General features: G+C 40.7%; 1 protein-coding gene across 2 annotated transcripts in view; it reads left to right on the forward strand.

Annotated features, from left to right (window-relative positions):
- DAPK2 (death associated protein kinase 2) overlaps positions 1 to 21937 on the forward strand; it is a 1192346-nt gene that overhangs the window by 704952 nt on the left and 465457 nt on the right. For both annotated transcript variants that reach the window (XM_044077737.1, XM_044077738.1), the window contains exon 3: positions 19800 to 20021. In XM_044077737.1, coding sequence (XP_043933672.1) covers positions 19800 to 20021 — 222 coding nt within the window. The remainder of the gene's footprint in view (positions 1 to 19799; positions 20022 to 21937) is intronic.

Raw genomic sequence — 21937 nt, forward strand, 5'->3', positions numbered from 1 at the left:
GACATGAGAGCTATTCAAAAGGTACCACCACAGGAGCAAGGACAAGGATTTTACTCAAGACCCTTTCTGGTACCCAGAAAGGACAACACCTGGAGGCCCATTCTGGATCTTTCTACTCTAAACACTTACCTGGATGTTCTGAAATTCAAAATGTTGACACTACAGCAGCTTCTTCCCATGCTGGGCAAGAAAGCTTGGCTCGTAACCTTGGACCTCAAGGAGGCATACCTGCATGCCCCTATCAGACAAAACTACAGAAGATACCTCAGATTCATAGCTGGTTCAATGCACTATCAGTTCTCTGCACTGCCCTTTGGCTTATCTACTGTGCCCAGGGTCTTCACAAAGTGCCTGGCACCAGTAATTATATTTTGCAGACAGAAAGGAATTCAAATTTATCCATACCTGGACGACTGCCTGATTCAAGCAGAGATCAAGGACATTCTTCTAAAGCATCTGGCATTTGTAAAAAAGTTATTAAGTTGCCTAGGGTACACAGTAAACGAAAAGAAATCAAAGCTAGTGCCCTCACAAGAGATAATATTCCTGGGTGCCAGCTTGAATACAACGGCCCAGATGGCTTATCTCATGCCAGACAAGCAAGGACAACTGACTCAATATTTTCAATTGATGGCAACAAGAACCCAACTCCCTGCAAGAAAAATTCTGCAGGCCTTGGGTTACATGGCATCTTGCATACTACTAATTCCATATGCCAGACTGCATATGAGGAAACTACAATGGTACCTAAAGAGTGTCTGGTCTCAACAGTGTCAAAGTTTGGAAACAGTTATACCACTAATTCCTTGCCTTCAACAGGAGTTTCAATGGTGGGCTCAAGCTTGTCACCTCAACAAGGGACAGCATTTTACTCAACCCACAGCCAGGCAAACACTGACAACAGATGCATCGGATTACGCCTGGGGAGCACACATGGCAGGAAAATGTATTCAGGGCAAGTGGCCCGCAGAACAAAGGCATCTTCACATCAATCAAAAAGAGATGCTAGCTGTACAAAATGCCCTTATAGCCTTCAAGGACCTTCTGCATCCAGGACAACTACTACTAAAGACAGACAACACCACAGTTATGTGGTACATAAACAAGCAAGGGGGCACTCACTCTTATCCCCTCTGCAGACAAGCCATGACCTTGTGGAATACAGCTCTAAATTATCAAGTTCATCTGCAAGCACAATTCCTGCCAGGAGAGAAAAACACACTGGCAGACGACTTAAGCAGAAACATCATGGATCCCCACAAGTGGGAATTGAATCCACAAATATTCAGAGTGATAACACAAAAATGGTGGAGCCCGAACATAGATCTGTTTGCATCCCCAATGAAATGCCAGCTACAGAAATTCTGCACAAGGACTTACCATCCACAAGCATGGAAAGTGGATGCCCTCTCATTCAGCTGGAAAAACCTACAAGTATATGCTTTCCCACCACTACCTCTCCTTCCAAAGGTACTCGTAAAACCAGGCAAGAAGAGCCAAAGATGATCCTGATTGCCCCAGACTGGCCACGCCAGCACTGGTAGCCAATCTTAAAGAACTTAGCACAAAGACTACCCTGGATTTTTCCTCAAATCCCACATCTTTTGACTCAGCACAACAATCAGATACTACACAGCCAGCTAAAGACTTTAAACCTGGCTGCATGGAAGATTCCTTAGACAAGCAAGCAATGCCTCTCTGTAAAGCTGTTATGGATGTCATTCTGGAGGCCAGAAGGCCTAGTACCAGGAAAGCCTATTCGGATAAATGGAAGAGATTCTGTGCCTGGAACCAGGCTCACAGCCTTGACCCTCTTGTCCCAAATATTCCTCAGATACTACAATATTTATCTGAGATGCTGGACAAAGGCCTATCCTTTTCATCCATCAAGATCCACGCCTCTGCCATCTCTGCTCATTACAATGCGGATCCACCAATTTTCTCTAATCCCTTGCTAAAACAGTACCTCAGAGGGGCTAAAAACATAAGACCGCTCTGTAGAGCGCCTACTCCAACTTGGGACCGCAACTTCGTGTTGAAAAAATTAACATTACCTCCTTTTGAGCCAGCTAACACAGCAGATTTAAAATATATCTCTTGGAAAACTGCTCTGCTCCTGGCAATAACATCAGCACGAAGAGTTTCAGAATTACAGGCACTAATGGCAGTGGAACCTTTCATCATTTTCCACCAAGACAGGGTGTCTTTAAGAACTAACCCTATGTTTATGCCAAAGGTGGTATCAAGTGTGGCTCTAAACCAAACTATTCACTTGCCAACTTTTTATCCAAATCCACAGAATAAAGGGGAGAGACTACTGCATTCTTTGGACATACACAGGCAGTTACGCTTCTACTTGGACAAAACCAAAGCTTTCAGAAAATCTGAGCAATTATTGGTAGCATATGCTGCAGGAGCGCAAGGAAAAGCCATTTCAAAACAGACTATTTCAAAATGGATAGGACACTGTATACGTTTCTGCTATACACACCATGGGAAACCTGTACCTAACAGCATTAGATCTCACTCCACCAGGGCAACAGTCACTTCAACTGCCTACCTCAGAGGAGTACCTACCAAGGACATTTTGGAAGCAGCAACTTTGAGTTCTGTACATACCTTCACCAAGCATTACCATCTGCCTCTATACTCTAAATCCAGAGCTGGCTTCGCCACTGCAGTGCTGCAGGGCCTTATAGCCACCCCTAATACCTTATAGAACCAGCCACCCTACCTCAGCTTTGGGATTCTACTCAAGTGTAATGACTGCAGCAGTGCAACATGATGAACATTGTACAGTTTTGTACCTACCATAAATGTAGATGTTCGAGTGTATACACTGCTGCAGTCCAGGTTACCCTCCCTCCTTCCCCTCTTACTTGCTGGTACGTACCTATGTCTTCTACCCTTTACTACCTATGGGGAGTATTTGCTGATAACTAAAAGTTGTTGATTGCTTTTCTTATGTATGTTTTATTAGCAATTTGAATTGCCTACCTTTTTGGGGGCACCTGACTTCTGGGGCAAGAAAAACTGAAGAATATGGCGTTGGCTGCATCTTATATACCCTGTCGCACTGATGTCAGGGAGGAGGTGACAGCAACCGACGCCGGACCAAGACTTTGTAACTCAAGCCGACTGGGGAACTGCCTTACGGCAGGATAACCCAAGTTTAATGACTGCAGCAGTGTGTGCACTTGAACATCTACATTTATGATAGGTACAAAACTGTACTTTTTATGTACATATAAAGCCACACACAAAATTCCTGATATATGTTTATAACACAACCTTAGTTTTCTTCTATGATCAGCACAAATTCTTCATGGTACGATCAGACCATAAATTAATTTCACTGGATGTCCACATCCCGACCCCACCCCCAGCCCAGAAAACCACAGTGAAAAACTTCTCAAAAGCGAACTTCTCACTTCTCAAAACCGAAGTGGAATCCTTCAAGGCCCCAGGGCCAGTGGAAACTACGGCCCAAACTGCAGAATCCTATATAAACACATTCTACGGACATCTCCAGGAATGCATGGATCATGCTATCCCAAAGAAAACCAAGACCCAATCATCCAAAGGCAGGCGTCCAGTCTGGTGGACTCCTGCCATAAATAAACTGTACAACAGAAGGAGGAAGCTACTACATGATAGAGCAAAATCCCTAATAGGAAAGGCATCTCTGAACAGTACTAGCAAAAAATTACGATCCCTCATAAAATCCTCCAAGGCCAGCTTCGAGAGAAAAATTGCACAGGACACCAAAGACAATCATAAGGCTTTTTTCAGTTATGTTAGGAACCTGGGATGCAACTCCCAGACTTGTTCTGAGTTGATTCTAAATGACAAAAAATACACTGAACCCACAGACATCGCCAATATCCTGGCAGACAGGTTCAGTGCAAACTTCTCCACTCCCTCCCCCACAAAAGAGCAAGTATCTATCCCGGCAGAGGGCTGCCTCCCAAACATCTCTGCTGCTCAGATGAAGGCTGCCCTCTCCAAAGCAAAAACACTGCTTCCATGGGACCAGATGACGTCCCAGGTTGTCCTACATGAACTCCAAGAGGAACTAATCCCTCAAATAAAACAGCTATACAATCTCAGCCTCACTACAGGATATGTGCCCACAGAATGGCGTACAGCAACAGTGGTCCCACTCCACAAAGGTGGAGCCTCTACGGACCCTGGAAACTATCGCCCCATAAGCCTGACTAGCTTAGTCTGCAAGGCTATGGAGAGGATCATCATGGAGCTCATAAACAAAGACATTGGGGACCTACAGACACTAGATCCTACCAAGTTCGGCTTTGTCAAGGGCAGATCCTGCCTTTTGAACCTGGTTGACTTCGAAACAGTCACCAAAGCCATAGATGAAGGGAAGGTAGTCCACACAGCCTATCTGGACCTTGCAAAGGCATTTGACACAATACCCCACTCGGGCATCATAGATAAGCTATCCAGCTTAAATATAAACCCTATGTCACAAGATGGGTGCAAACTGGCTCAAAGACAGAACCCACAGAGTGAGAGTTGCTGGAGCCATGTCAGACTCGAACCGGTGACAAGTGGCGTCCCACAGGGTTCTGTCCTGGGACCACTCTTGTTCGGTATATACTTTTCGAGGTACAGGCAACGTGGGAGGACTATGGCTCACCAAGTTCGCAGCGACTGCAAACTGGGCCATAATCGACTCTCCAGCTGACACAAACATCCTTCAAAAGGTCTCACAGAGACAGATAACTGGTGCCAGCACCATGGTTTAAAGCTAAATGCCAAAAATGTATAGTCATACCCTTTGGCAAAACAATGTGCCCACAAATTACCACATAGGCGGAAACCCATTAAGTACAGAGAAAGTTATTAGGGACCTGGGGACCCAAGTTGATAGCAATCTCTCCTTTGAAAACCACATTGCCAAAGTGGTTAGAAAGACCTTCTACATAGCCCACCTCATCACGAAGGGTTTTACATCTAGATCAAGAGAGGTAATCATGCCCCTTTATTCATCCCTCATCAGGCCCATCATAGAATACAATGCCCCTTTTGGGATGTACCTTACCCGACACCTGCAGCAATTAGAAAGACCCAAAAGTATCTCACCAAGAGGATCAAGGGTCTCAAACAGATGCCATATGCTGCTAGGTTAAAAAAACTCCAGCTCTACTCAGTTGCATACTGCCTACTTCGAGGCGATCTATGCCTGACATACAAAGCTATGTCAAATCCAGAATTAATGGACATGCTCCACCTCAGTAAATCTAAATCCCTTAGAGCCACACGCTCGAGGGACTTGAACCTCAGCACAGAATTAAATAGAACTTCCTGGAGGGACAGGTTCATAACCCAGAGACTCCCTTCGCTCTGTAATAGAATTCCAGTTCATGTGAGGCAGAACACCTCACTGAATCTCTTCAAGAAGAATCTCGATAGGTGGATGGGGGAGCGTAGGTTTGTCCCAGGGATTACTCCCGTGTCACTATTAGAAAGAGGCACAGTAAACTAAACCTTAAAAAGGACACAGTATACTCAAATCAAGGGGTGGCGTAAGCCATACAGAATCGGGCTAGGCTTATAATTGCCCCAGGGCAGATAGCCTAGTATGAACCTATGAACCTATGAACCTATACAGAATGCTTTTACTTATTACTTCCTTCTGTTTCTTACTTTGCGAGCTTTCTTTTGGAGCCAGCAGAGAAGTACTTCAGCATTTGGTAGAAAGCCCAGTGTGCATGGAAATAGATGCACTAGCAGTCTGCTTTAATAGATGCTTCACACTGAACAGACACTACTAACTTTGTCTGTACGGCATGAAGCATTTACTGTATGTGCCAAAGATGGCAAGTGGGAATACATTCATGAAGGAAAACAAATAAGCTCTATGTATTCTGAGACACCATCCACAATTCTGAGTGCTATGAGGGATAGTAAGCAGATGAGTCAGGATAATACTTGGGATCCATCTTATCATGGGAACTCAGCTGGCAATGCTGTGTTGATCTATAGACTTCTATCTCATTTTACATGCAGACTTAATTTTAATGGCCTAATAGGTTAATAGGTTCATAGGTTCATACTAGGCTATCTGCCCTAGGGCATTTATAAGCCTAGCCAGAGTGTGTTTGGCTTTCGCCACCCATTTTAAATTAATTTTGTTATGCCCTTTTTCGAGGTTAGTATACTGTGCCTCTGTCTAACAGTGACACAGAAGTGATACCCGGGGTAAACCTACGATCTCCCATCCACTCATCAAGATTCCTCTTGAAGAGAGTCAATGAGGGACTCTGCCTAACCTGGACTGGGATTTTATTCCAGAGTGAAGGGAGCCTCTGGGTTATGAATCTGTCCCTCCAGCATGTCCTATTTATTTCAGTGCTGAGGTTCAAGTCTCTCGAGCGCGTGGCTCAATGGGATTTGGATTTACTGAGGTGCAGCATGTCCATTAATTCCGGGTTGGACATGGCTTTATATGTCAGGCAAAGATCGCCTCTGGGCAGGCGGTATGCCACTGAGTAGAGCTGGAGTTTCTTTAACCGGGCAGCATATGGCATCTGTTTGAGCCCTTTGATCCTCTTGGTGAGTACTTTGGGGTCTTTCCAGTTGCTGCAGGTGTCTGGTAAGGTACATCCCAAAGGGCATTGTACCGTTATGGGCCTGATGAGGGATGAGTAAAGAGGCACGATGACCTCCCCTGATCAAGATGTGAATCCCTTCATGATTAGGTGGGCTATATAAAATGTTTTTCTAACCACTTTGGCCATGGTTGTCAAATGAGAGATTGCTATCAACTTGGGTCCCCAGGTCCCTAATTACTTCTTCTGTACTTAATGGATTACCACCTATGTGGTAATTTGTGGGCACTTTGTTTTTGCCAAAGGATGACTATACACTTTTGGCGTTTAGCTTGAGGCCATGGCTCTGGCACCAGTTGTCTGTTTCTATGAGGCCCTTTTGGAGGATGCTTGTGTCGGCTGGAGAGTCGATTATGGCGCCCAGTTTGCAGTCATCTGCGAACTTGGTCAGCCACAGTCCTTCCGTGTTGGCCTGTACCTCCGAGAAATATATACCGAACAAGAGAGGTCCCAGGACTGAGCCTTGTGGGATGCCACTTGTAACTGGTTTGGAGTCTGACATGGCTCCAGCAATTCTAACCATGTGGGTTCTGTCCTTGAGCCAGCAACCCATCTTTGACTTGACTTTTTGTTTTAATGAAAACCCTCAAACAAAAATACAAAGACACCCATAGAACACCTCATAACCTATTAACATAAAACACACACAACTAGGTACATCTTCAAATAATGAAGTTTAATACTCTTGATAGGAACAATTATCCCAAATTGATAGCTATAGACATTTATCTAAAATTAAGGTTATCCATGCTTAGCCGTATGTTACAACCTATGGTCTTACTTACACTAATTGCTGTCTCTTCTTGTCTTACCTTAATTTCCTCCCATATGTGAAAAACAACTTGTATGTTTAAGAAAACATTAACTTTTAGCCTTAAGAAAAAGTGCATTGGCTATGATTAAAAAAAACTAAATTACACAGTGTTCTAGTGAATACATTACAATATTTAGTCATCTAAAAAATCTGTTATCTCTTATTCACTTCCAGAAATTTCAAACTTTACTTTTTTCTTGAGCTGTTTGCCCTTGTACCTTTTAATTTTACATTTCTCTCAGTAAACAGTGTCCAGACCTCTAGATTTCTTACCTTTACCTTTAGTCAGCTTGTTTTTAACAAGATAAAATGTACAGTTACCCTTAGCTGCAGACTTCTCAGCTGGCACCAAACATGTATTTTCTTAAAGAAAACTATTCATTTAATTTTGGACTCTCTTTAACAAAAAAAATCACTTGTTTACACACAAAAAAGTGTCATTAGATTAGGATAAGGGCATTAATCTAGACATTAATTTATGCAAAAGTAAAAGAACATATTTCAGTTTTACATATATCATAATCAGGGCACTTTTACAACTCATCCCCCAAACAACCCAAGATTACAGCTTATTGACTTAAATATGCTTTTGTCCAACTTTTCTTCCCTTTTTACACTGTAATGCCTACATTTCCTAAAACTAAAAAAGTATTTGTTTAATTTAGTATTTTATCACGTAGAACAATCATTGAAAAGTCTTTACTAAATAACATGCAATTTATATTATGAAATATTTTATACAAATACTGTTAAGAACAAAAATTATTGTTGCTCCCCCCCCCACAGTTTTAGTGTCCTTTCAGACATTATTGACATGTAGTGGGGCATTGCCTGTCAGTCCCCAAACAAGTTTACAAAGTCAACAAGATTCCCATTTTTCTCAGCCACCTTTTCTTGTAAAGCCATATTTCACAAAAGTGATTAATGCTTTACAGTCTTATCTAATTTCAGTGTTGCTGTTCATCTTCTCCTCCTTCTCTATCTCCCAACCCCAGACTAAGGTTCATGTCCAAGGTACTCCCAATACTTCTAGCTAACACCTTTTTTTCTGTCTCTCAAGCATTTTCAGTGAAAGCCCGGGGAGAAAAGTTCCACAATTAGTACAAACGAATAGTATAACAAATCCAAAGTGCATTAGCACAGTTGATTTTTCTTTCTGGCCAAATTTCTTCTTTGCTGGCATTCAGGCTATGTACTTACTATCCAGTAAATTAATTTTATAAAAACAGGCAAAGGTACTCGCCCTTATCTATCCCTTTTTTTACATTGGGAAAGCTGAAATTAAGCTTTGATCAGTGTGCAGTCATCTTGGAGACCCCCTTGTGTTCTCTCTTTTTTTAAGCCTAAGCATTCACATAAGAATGATTTGTGTGTTACCTTGAAAATCACTATCAAGTCTCCCTGAAATTGTCTAAGTTACTGAAAAAAACAGTTTGATCAGTTTTTCCTCATAAGCTAGATTTTCTTTTCTGTGTGTTAATTTAATACATTTTCTCAATACATTTTCCAGTTTTATTTTATGAAATGTGGTAGACTGCGGTGGTGGTGCTGCGGTAGCGTTGTTGCCTCACAGTAAGACGTTGTCCTGTTCGATTCTCAGCTAGAGCATCTTCTGTATGGAGACATGCATGAATGGGAGTACCTTCGTTGAAGGTTGTGTGTCAGAGCTGGCAACTCGGCACGTAAAAATCTACTGCCAATCATTAGCAGACCGGAGTTCCACTGTGGCGACCCCTAACTGGGAAAAGCCGAAAGACACACACAAATTTTATGAAATGTGGCATAGGGAATCCATAAACTATTCCCATACTCCAATTATGGTCTTAAAAAGCTAATATAAACAGTTTTTATTATCCCTACCTTACATAATATAATGAAGTTCATTATACAGACTATCACTTTACTGCACCACTTCACCAGGACATCTACATGACAATTATCAGACATTCACCACGACTTCTATGTGATAATTAAAGCTGAGTGCACGGTCAACACTATTACTATTATATCCTTGGCAAGATATAATTCATATAGCTACAGCTACCGAAGCAGCGATCATTCAAATATCTACAAATCTACATTTAACACATGAATGTCAGTATATATTCTGCCGACCTATACTGCTGAATTCCTCCAATAAGATTTTTAAAATGAAAGACTTTGTAGTTTTACATGTGGTGTAGAGAAGATGAATGGGCTTGTAGCGATTAATGACATCACATTAGTCCCTTCCTTCAAAACTTTTTTCTACAGCTTGTTCCCTATCTGTTGGCATCTGGATTACCAAGAACATGAGTATAACAGCATGCCGGCAGAGACGTAGCTGGGGTGGGACAGAGGTGGAAGTTTTACCAAGAATGTGAGTATAATATCATGCCAGCAAGCTGGGGTGGGACACAGGTGGAAGTTTTACCAGGAATGTGAGTATAATATCATGCCAGCAGAGATGTAGCTGGGGTGGGACAGAGGCGGACATTTCCTTGGGTGTAAGGTGTTAGGGGACGTGATCAGTAGTACAGTGTTGGCATTCATTTCTGTATTGGCAATGAAGAGTGTTGCCATGGAAATGAATGCAGACACTGCTTTTGCAGTCAGGACTGAAGCTCTTGCTTCAGCGCTTAGTGTGTAGCATAATTTGTAGCAGTTGAAACTTTTTTTTCTTTTAGAGTACTTGGCATTGATGGGAGGAAATTTGAGGAGTGGTACTGAGCACTGGGCATTAGATGAGCCAGTGTTGATACAGTGAGCAGGTTACACATTCCAGAAAGGGCTACTTATATCAGATGTCATGGACAATACTCCATTACAAATTGAAAAAAAAAATATTACACGGCAGAGATGTAATTCTTTCACATATTCACGAGTATGCATTGAATGGTGGACTTGTAATAACTGAGCCAAAGTTTATGGTATACCATTCCAGAAGACAAAACCTTAAGTGTCGAACAATGGTGTACATTCAGAGGTATATGGTCAATGTTCCTATACAAGGTCAGTTTGTACTACTGAAAACTTAACTGGAATATTCAGAAACAAATGTTTATGAAGATCATATTTATATTGACAGAACAGAGACCAGGATGTAAAAAGGAAATAATATGCCATAAATGACAGACAAACAGTAAATGACAACCACACTGACCTTCACACTCATGGGAATTACCTGAAAAGCCATGGGTTGGGTTGCATACAGGCTATGGTGGGCAAATCCTTGGAAACAAGTATTTACATTTGATAGAGTCTTGTTCGTAGTGGAAGGATGTTTATCCTATGAATTCTTCTAATTCACAGGCAACTACTGAAAATCAGTAGATTCTGACATGGACCTTGCTTCATTGGAGCTTAACTTGAAAACTATATGAAGTGAAAGAGAATTCATCATGTAAATTTCACATCACATTGTGTGATTTCTCGTGACCTTGCAGAAATGGTTGCACACACTTTACAGGAAGGAGTGAGAAAAATGAAAGGTGAGATTATGAAAAGAAGACAACATACCTCTGTAGTAAAAAACAATGGAGATCAGTAGCACATCTTCCAGGTAGTGATACATCTGCATAAGTTTCAGTGTCAACATGTGTAAAAAATGGATCCGCTGTTTTCAATTGAGGCTAAGAGATCTCGTCCACAGTGCAACATATCCTATTGATCATAGAAGATGGTCCCTTGCTTTTCAATCAGCAAGAAGGAAGAGGGAAATCCTTTTGACAAGGGCTAAATAACTGCCAAATGAGACAATTTTACAGCTTGTTTCATCTGAAATCAGCACCTTGTATACTATCTCACATGTATCTTTCAGCGAAATTAGCATATTTAGAAAAATAAAATTTTGTCTGCAGTTCCTCTCCTCCTCCCAACAAATTCCAACACATGTGAGAGATGCAACCATATAGCCAAACTGGAGGCTAAGCTTTCTCAACTCAGTACTGGCGTAACCAGTCAGGAGGAGAAGGAAACCACACTCATTACAATTCCAGTCTCACATAGACCTACCACGACAGCAAACCAAACACATAAACACACAGAAACATACTCAGAGGCTCTAAATAAAAATCTGCCTAAGCAGCAGAGACCTCCAAAGCAGACACTCAAGCAACCGCTACCCCAAAACAAAACACGTGCAACACATAGCTTACAAAGCCAGTGTGCCGAACAGTCACAGCCCTTAAGGCTAAACAACACACCTGATACACTTGTAATAGGTGACTCTATCGTCAGGCACACTGACGTCCTGCTCACCAGGCTGAGCAAGGAGAAGGTCACGGTGAGCTGCCTGTCGGGCGCTAGGATCCGTCACATAACACAAGCACTCAGGTCACTCCAAGGCAAGTACAAATATGACTCGGTCATTGTCCATGCTGGTGTGAATGACCTGAGACGTACCTCCCTGGACTACATGAAAAGAGACACAGAGGAGCTCTCTGAGCATGTAGCCCAGGCCGGTATGACCCTGACCTTGAGTAGCGTCTTACCCTCACCAAGAATGATGCCACAATATGAAGACAAGATGATCAATTTCAACAATTGGCTTAAGTACTGGTGTCATTCAAAGGGGATCCAATGCCTGTCAGCCTGGGATGACATGCTCGACAAGCCACGATGCTTCGCTAGGGACGGCTTGCACCTGTCACCCCTGGGCTTTCGGATATTGGCAAAGGCTCTTGGTTCCCCCATAGTGCCCTTTTTAAGCAAGGCTCAAAAGACAAACCCACCTCCATAGGTATCACAAGGGATAAGAAACTAAGAGTAACGCTACTCAACGCCAGAAGTCTAAACCTCAAGATGCACGCACTCGAAACTCTCCTTAGCATGGAGAACATCGATATCTGTGCAGTAACAGAAACCTGGTTCAAGGCTCCTGAGAGCACCCCAGCACTACCAGGTTATACCTCATACCATGCTTTTCAGCCCCAAAACTTGGACCGAACCACAAAAGGAGGGGAGTATCAATATTCACAAAGATACCCACACCTCCAGGTTGGTGGCACAGCACAAAGCATCAGAAACTATCCATGTGCAACTAACAGTGGGTAAAACTGCCTTCCAGTTTATAGCCTGCTACAGACCACGCTCCCAAACCCAGGAACCCCACTTGGCCTTCCTGAGAACACTGGAAAATATGAAGGTCTCTCCAAACACCATTATATTGGGCGACTTCAACTACCCAAACATAGACTGGGAGCATTACTCTAGCTCCAACACCCTAGCCCAAAGGTTCCTAGAATTTATAAACTCAAATGCTATGGAACAACTTGTTACCACTCCCACAAGAGGGGAAAACATACTGGACCTGATCATCACCAACATGGGGACTCTATGCTCCAGACCAGAAGTGTATCCCTCACTGGTAAGATCAGACCATAAACTAATCTCACTGGATATTCACATCCCGACCCCACCCCCTGCCCAGAAAACCACAGTGAAAATCTTCTCTAAAGCAAATTTCACACTCCTCAAAACCGAGGTAGAATCCTTCAAAGCCCCCGAGCCTGTGGAAAATACGGCCCAGACCGCAGAATCCTTTATAAATGCATTCTATGAACACATTCAGGAATGCATGGATCATGCAATACCAAATAAAACCAAGACCCAATCCTCCAAAGGCAGACGTCCTATCTGGTGGACCCCAGCCATAAACAAACTATACAATAGAAGGAGGAAGCTACTACATGATAGAGCAAAATCCCAAAAAGGGAAGGCATCTCTGATCAGTATTAGCAAAAAACTACGGCCACTCATAATATCGTCTAAGGTCAGCTTCGAGAGAAAATTTGCACAGGATACTAAGGATAATCACAAGGCTTTCTTTAGTTATGTTAGGAACCTGGGTGGGAATTCCCAGATATGCTCAGAATTAGTCCAAAATGATAAAAAATACATCGAACCCACAGACATTGCCAACATCCTAGCTGACAGGTTCAGCGCAAACTCCCCCCCCTCCCCACCAAAAGGGCAAATATCTATCTCAGCAGAGTGCTGCCCCCCTGACATCTCAGATGCTCAGGTAAGAGCCGCCCTCTCCAAAGCAAAAAATACAGCATCAATGGGACCAGACGGTGTCCTGGGCTGCGTCCTTCATGAACTCCAAGAAGAGCTAAACCCAAACATAAAACTACTGTTCAATCTCAGCCTTACTACAGGATATGTACCCAAAGAGTGGCGTACAGCAACAGTGGTCCCTCTCCACAAAGGTGGTGCCTCAACGGATCCTGGAAACTATCGCCCCATAAGCCTGACTAGCTTGGTCTTTAAAGCTATGGAAAGGATCATCATGGACCTCATAAATAAAGATATTGGGGACCTACAGACACTGGATCCTACCCAGTTCGGCTTTGTTAAGGGCAGATCCTGCCTCTTAAACCTGGTCGATTTCTTTGAAACAGTCATGAAGGCCATTGACGAGTGGAAGGTGGTCCACACAGCCTACCTGGACCTCACAAAAGCCTTCGATACAATACCCCACTTGGGCATTATAGATAAGCTCACCAGCTTAAATATAAACCCCTATGTCACTAGATGGGTTGCAAACTGGCTCAAGGACAGAACCCACATGGTTAGAATTGCTGGAGCCATGTCATACTCCAAACCAGTTACAAGTGGCGTCCCACAAGGCTCAGTCCTGGGATCTCTCTTGTTCGGTATATATTTCTCGGAGGTACAGGCCAACACGGAAGGACTGTGACTGACCAAGTTCGCAGATGACTGCAAACTGGGTGCCATAATCGACTCTCCAGCCGACACAAGCATCCTCCAAAAGGGCCTCATAGAAACAGACAACTGGTGCCAGAGCCATGGCCTCAAGCTAAACGCCAAAAGTGTATAGTCATCCCTTTGGCAAAAACAAAGTGCCCACAAATTACCACATAGGTGGTAATCCATTAAGTACAGAAGAAGTAATTAGGGACCTGGGGACCCAAGTTGATAGCAATCTCTAATTTGACAACCACGTGGCCAAAGTGGTTAGAAAAACATTTTATATAGCCCACCTAATCATGAAGGGATTCACATCTAGATCAGGGAGGTCATTGTGCCTTTTACTCATCCCTCATCAGGCCCATAATTGAGTACAATGCCCCTTTTGGGATGTACCTTACCAGACACCTGCAGCAACTGGAAAGACCCCAAAAGTACCTCACCAAGAGGATCAAAGGGCTCAAACAGATGCCATATGCTGCCCAGTTAAAGAAACTCCAGCTCTACTCAGAGGCATACCGCCTGCTCAGAGGCGATCTGTGCCTGACGTATAAAGCCATGTCCAACCGGAATTAATGGACATGCTGCACCTCAGAAAATCCAAATCCCATCGAGCCACGCACTCAAGAGACTTGAACCTCAGCACTGAAATAAATAGGACATGCTGGAGGGACAGATTCATAACCCAGAGGCTCCCTTCACTCTGGAATAAAATCCCAGTCCAGGTTAGGCAGAGTCCCTCATTGACTCTCTTCAAGAGGAATCTTGATGAGTGGATGGGAGATCGTAGGTTTACCCCAGGTATCACTTCTGTGTCACTGTTAGACAGAGTCACAGTATACTAACCTCGAAAAAGGGCATAGCAAAATTAATTTAAAATGGGTGGTGAAAGCCAAACACACTCTGGCTAGGCTTAGAAATGCCCTAGGGCAGATAGCCTAGTATGAACCTATGAACCTATGAGAAAAGTAACCTGAGATTCTGTAGAGGTATTATAGATATTTCAGAAATGTTATGAAAATTTGTGTAAGGCAGAGGAATGTGAAAATCAAGAATAAGCATGGGTGGAAATATTTATGGAATACTTAAGTATGCCAAGTTTAGAGGTAGATGAGGCTCAACAATTAACAGTTAAAATAGGAGGAGATAAAACGGTGACATGTAGTCAATCTGTAGGAAAGTCTTCAAGAATAGATGGTATTTATGTGGGTGTTTGAAAGATAGGAGGGAAGAACGTGATGAAGATCTGGAAGGTTTTGTTTAACAGTATTTTAAAAGAAGGGGATGCACTAACATCCTGGAAGAAAGCTGTGGTGGCTATAATACCTAAAGACGGTAAAGACCCATTACACTCAACTTCATATAGGCCCACTTGAATTTTAAACCATGATTATGAAGTGCTTATATCTATAATAGCTAAAACAATGGCAAGGGTGTTATCAAAATTGATAAATATGGATCATGTGGAGTAGAAGCAAATTTTTGACATTAATAAAACAATGATGTAGAGAGAAGCAGAATGCAAGAAAATACTGCTGTTGTTGATGGGTCTTGATGGAGCAAAAACATTTGATAAAGTAAGCTGGGATTTTATGAGTAGGGCAATGGAAACATTTGCATTCCTTGATAAAGTAATAAGGCTAATTTGGAATTTTAAAGTGAAGGGTTTCTCTCTGATAAGTTGTCTGAACAGAGGAACTAGGCATGTGTGTCCTATTTCCCCTTTGTTGTTTGCATTATATTTAGAGCCGTTGGGGGACACAGAAATTAAAGGATATAATTGGTATGGTAATCAAGAAAAGTTGGCATTATTTGAAGATGATATTATGTTGTACCTAATAAAACCAGAAAAGGACATCTCAGTGTTGTAGAACATTCTGAGACAGTTTCAAGTTTTTTTGAGATATAAAATTAAATAGAAAAAACAGGCTAAAGTTATAAACTATGTACTCACATATGTATTAATTCAGCAATACCCATATTTATGGGAACACAATAAAATTAAAAATTTAGGAGTACACTTTAAAAAAGATTCTGTTTTGGCAAATAAGGGTATGAGGGAAGAGGCTAAACAAAAGATGATATAAAACTTGAGAAGCTGGAAGCTCAAGTTTATGCATATGGATAGCAAGATACAGGTAGTAAAAATGTTTAAGTCCCTTTAGTTTTATGTACAGGTCAGGCATACTTTTATCAACCAGAGGAGAAGTTGTGGACTGTAATTAATAAAGAATTGAAGGACTGTGCCTCAGAGGGGAAGAGGGCAAGGATCAGGTGGGATATGTTGAGTCTTTCAACAGAACAACGTGTTTTAGGATTACCTGATTTGAATGGATATTTTAGAGCTACACAGTTTATACATAACATAAGCAGAAAGCTATAATTCAAAGTGGAAAGTGATGATTATGAAGCAGAGGGAAAATTCAAGAAATAAAGAGAGAATGGGATTTTGGATGCAGATCTTTAAGGACAATAACAGTCTCACAGAATGTTATACTCGTAAAGTAGCAGAAAGTATTCTAAGAAATAAGGCAACTTAACAATGGAGAAAGGAGATCCTGCTGATACAGATGACTGCAATTAGGCAGGATACAGAGAACAGGCAAGAGGGTGTTGGAATTTAGTAGTGAAAACTGGCAAAGGAACCAAGCTATTGGAAGCAAGTAACTACAGTGGGAAAGATAATGGAATGGGAAGAGGCCAATAAGACATTTGGACTGCAGGTTAGAGACTGCCTTCCCCAACAGAGATTGATATTAGAACATAGGCAAAGAGAAAGGGATCAGGGAATCCTGAATGAAATACCTACTCTGGCTGAGTTTTTAATTGAATATAGAACAGAAGCTGCTTTTAAAAAGGGATAATTCGAAGGGTATATAAAATATTGCACAGTAAAAGTAGGAATCAATCAGAGGAAGTTAGAAAAGACTGGGAAAATAGATTGGATTAACAATTCACATGGAAGTAATGGGAGGGCATATGTATGGCTCCCAAATATGTAACAAATTCTACAATTTTTATAATTTTTCCTTAGAGGTGTTTTCATAGATATTTCTATACCCCAAGCAGACTCCAGATAATTTTTCCTCAGGTAGATGACAAATGTTGGAGGTGTGATGGGGAAGAAAGAGGTAATTGGGAACATGTTTTGGGAGTGTAATGAGTTGGCATATTTTAAAAATTCCCTACATAGTACTCTGTCTAAAATATTGGGTAAGCAAATAGGTATAACTAAGGAAATTATAATTTTTGACTGGAATGCAGTATCTGAATTGTCTAGAGATAGTAAGACCTTGTTAAGTTTAATTCTGGTGGCTGCCAAAAAAGCAATTACTGGAAAATAGAAATCAAAGTCTAAACCAACTGTATTTGAAGTAGTGGATATTGTAACAGAAACAAAAGAACTGAAAGTGGAATCTTTAGAAAAGGGAAGGAGCAAATTACATAAAAGAAGTGGGAATTGTGGGAACAATACATGCAGAATAATGTTTTTTAGGAGGAATAGTGAGATTTAAGGGAAGGCAGTAACTGAACAATGTATGTCATATCGGATTGATGATGATTGTATAAAAGAATGTATGTGATGTACAATGTTTGTAACTGTGAACATGTTGACATAGTTTTTCTTTTATATAAATGTATGTTTGGCTATATCTTAAGTAATAATTCAATAAATGTGTTAAAAAATAAATAGAGAACACAACCAACTGAGGTTGTTAAGAACTTTTAAGAAAAATTATAGAACTCTTAATTGGTTATAAGAAAGGGTTGTAGGAATTTGGAACTCCCTACTGCTGTCGGGTACATACAACTTGCTGCTGAAGGAGATCTATTTATTAGCTTATTGATGTTTGTTAACCAGGTAAGTGTACAAGGACCTTTTCCTGCTATGACCTGGGGCAATCAGGCAGCAAAAGAGTACAAATAAAATGCGTACTGATTACAATAAGTTGCTGACACATTACAAAAATATGGAAATAGTGTAAAATAAATATAGATAAAATACTTTATAAAATTGTACGTACAGTATAATGCAATTTGATTAAATATGCAAATGTTAGACAAAATATACATTATCCCATAAGTAGTTCTGAAGAAATCTTGAGACAAATACTAAATGCAGAAATTAACAGAAAGTACCTGTTAATGGAAGGGTGAAGTATCTGAGTAGGTAAGAAGATAAGTGAAAGTAGCAGTTTACCATTATTTAAAAAAATAGATGCTTTAGCCCATGACTGAAAGTCTTTATTATATTGATTGTAATTAAGTTTATCCTGTAATAATTCTGTAGGAGTTCAGGATTTTGTTTCCCTACAAAAAACACTTATTTAATATTAGATGTACATTCAACAGTGTCAGGCTGCAATCAACTACCACTGATAAATATATGTATATAAAGATGTGTTCATTTGTGTGTTCTTATCCATATAAATGAGAATGACTAACGCACTTGAAATATGTGTATTATCACATGGTTAATCCATACCGTTTATAACTGATAGCTTGGAAGCAGTCTTTATTTTCTTGGCTAAACTTGATTATCAAGCAATTCCTTAACCAGAATTCATAAATTTGGTATACATTGGTAATGGAAGTTTGCATATTGTATAATATGAAATGGTGGTTTGAGACTGTGGAGTCTTTATGTACTTTGATTCACAAAGCAAAGTGATTTACTTCCCTCCACCCTGTAGCCTGTCATCAGCAGAGGGGTAAGCAGATGACCTCTGTGCTGATGATCAGCACTCCAGTATGAATGCATAGTGTCCCTCCATAACCAGTGCTAAAATTAATTTATTTGTCAAGGTTCTTGTGGACTGTTTCTTGCAGGATTTGCGTTTTGTATAGTTAACCTTTATTGTGCAATCTGAGATTCTCTATGAATCCTAGGGCTTTTTAAGGCATGAAATTAGACACGCTTTTCCAGTGTAAAACATCTGGTGTACACCAGCTACTTACTAGCTCTGATTTTTCCATGTTAATCATCACAGCAAACAGATCCCCAAGACTCACGTGCACAGTGTTTTTTTCTAAAAACTGCTGAACTGGATTTGAAGTTAAGCAATTAGTTGTTGTCTGACATAGCTTAACTGATGGTCTGGTTTGGTCGTCTTCCATCGTAGTGTATGTCTATTATGCTGAGCTGCTTTATTTTATGCTGTATTATAATGGTAATGTTTACTGGTTTATGTCCTGTACCAAATGGTATTGCAAAATATTACTTTATATTTTACTCTACTGGGTGTGTTGCATTGTATTGTGAGATCCCATAACTAGGCAAGCTGATTTTCTGTTCTGTATCTAAGTAATAGTGTTCTTCTCATTTCAATGGTCAGTTATCTAACTAATACCGTATCCTTCTCATTTCAGTGGTCAGTTATCTAAGTAATACAATATCCTTCTAATTACAGTGGTCAGTTATCTAAGTAATACCATATCCTTCTCATTTCAGTGGTCAGTTATCTAACTAATACCGTATCCTTCTCATTACAGTGGTCAGTTATCTAAGTAATATGGTATTCTTTTCATTACAGTGGTCAGTTATCTAAGTAATACGGTATCCTTCTCATTACAGTAGTCAGTTATCTAAGTAATACGGTATCCTTCTCATTACAGTGGTCAGTTATCTAACTAATACCATATCCTTCTCATTTCAGTGGTCAATTTGCCGTAGTGAAGAAGTGTAGAGCTAAAAACTCAGGAGTTGAGTTTGCTGCTAAGTTCATTAAGAAACGACAGAGTCGAAGCAGCCGACGTGGAGTAAAACGTGAGGAAATTGAGAGAGAAGTAAATATTCTACAACATGTCCTGCATCCAAATATTATTACATTGCACGATGTTTTTGAAAACAGAACAGATGTTGTGCTCATTCTGGAGTTGTAAGTATCAGGATTTCCTCTAGGTTTACTTTCATATGAGAAAAATATGAGTACGAATTAAATGCTGTTGTTTACAATGTAAATGCCTGAAACTTGTAAGCTGTCAAAGATTGAAAACTGAGAAGAAATATTTAAAGATACTGCTCGGTAATTCGACACCTGACTAAGGCTAATTACAAAGATGTAGTACAGTGGTTAGCACAGATTTTGGTTCCCTGGTTCAGCTTTTGTTTGAGATACCTGATATATGAAGTCAGATGCAAGTCCTGTCAATGTTCACATGAGTTTTCTGTGGACTCTTCAGTGTCTATCCTTGTCTTAAAGACATGCTGATGAGTTGAAAATGGTTATCCATCAAACTGCCCATAGGGATCTGTGAAGAGTGCGGATAAGTTTATATGTGCATTCTGCAGAGGACTGGTTCTCTGCTTTATGCTAATTGATTGATGGATAAGCTCTGGCTTCTTTACAACCCTGAATATGATATGACATGACATACTATAATGTGATGGTACTGGAGAATAACTTAATGAATTAATGACTCAGTCCAGAGATTACTCATTTTAATACAAGGCCTTTGGGCGTACACATCATTTTAACAGAAACTCTCATGAACAGTGTACAAAGGAAATAATTGCTTTGGTTTAAGTCATCAAATGTGTTTGTATACTTTTTACATTATTTGCATACTGGTAGCTCTGGCATGGAGAGATAAAGCCCTGAATATGGCTCAAGCAACTTGGCTCATTTAGCAACTCTGGCATCTGACACAGCTGTTAGGGAGGATAAGCATATCCATCCTTGAGGGAGACAGCACCTGCTGTTGACAATGACTGCCTTATTGAGTTCTGGTGGGCATCAGGGTTCAGAGAGATTGCTCAGCTGAGCATGCTGGGGAGAGTTGAGTAGGTGTGGCTGTTATAGGGCCTGGTATTGGCACATCCTCACAGGCCACACCTCATTGCAATCCCAGCCTAAATAAATCATAACATCTGCAAACTGAGCGGCAGGTCAGGTGATAAACTTTGAAACACCTGTCAGCATGTATGATGCTGCTTCTGTTACCCATCTGTGCCACCTTCTTGAACCTGCTAATGATGGCCTCAGCCAGGAGTAGTAGCTGATGTTAAGAGAAGGTTTACCAGTCCCATCGCCTCACATCAATGGGTATGGGGAGGAGGCTGGAACCTGGAGAGATAGATCTGATCAAGTGATGGTCAAGCTGAAAAAAAAATATTTGGCACTGCATTTTTAAAGGTGGATATAGTGCATAGTACCAGTTATGGAAGCAAAGCACATTGAGCGCAGTAAATGGAACAAATTTGTAGGCTTTAAGCATCTAAAGTGGTACAAGGAAAAGGCTGAAAAATGTGTACATAAAATATACGATAATGTAGGAACTGCAAGGTGTTGGGGGGAGGTAAAAAATGTAGAAATGAAAAGACAATTACATTAACTCTAATTCAAAAAGAGAGAGAGAGATAGAAATATATATATATATATATATATATATATATATATATATATATATATATGGGAGGTTCTCACTAAAAGTTCGAGGAGTCTAATTGTATTCCCCTGGAACTTTGAAAATGTAAATGTGATTAGGGAGAATAAGTACTAAGTGTGAAAAACTATTATACCTTTGGGAATTCCCCTTATGTCTGAGTTACAGTGATGTTTAGTTTATATAACTTGTGGAGATGGGAAGTAGCCCCACTTCAGAAACTACAAGGTTAGGTGCAAAGGCACTTCATTTTTCTAAGTTAGGACTGAGTCGCATACTTCTGATATGTAGCAAATTGTTAGACTTGAGCAGAAGTATTAACAGACCTTTTTTTTTGAAAAATAAAAGTATGGGAGGAAAAATCGATCTGGATGATGAAAAGTATTAGAGTATTCCGTGATAAATAAAA

The sequence above is a fragment of the Protopterus annectens genome, chromosome 7.part0 (genome assembly GCF_019279795.1).
Source record: "Protopterus annectens isolate FY-2018-M chromosome 7.part0, PAN1.0, whole genome shotgun sequence".
Lineage (NCBI taxonomy): Eukaryota > Metazoa > Chordata > Ceratodontiformes > Protopteridae > Protopterus > Protopterus annectens.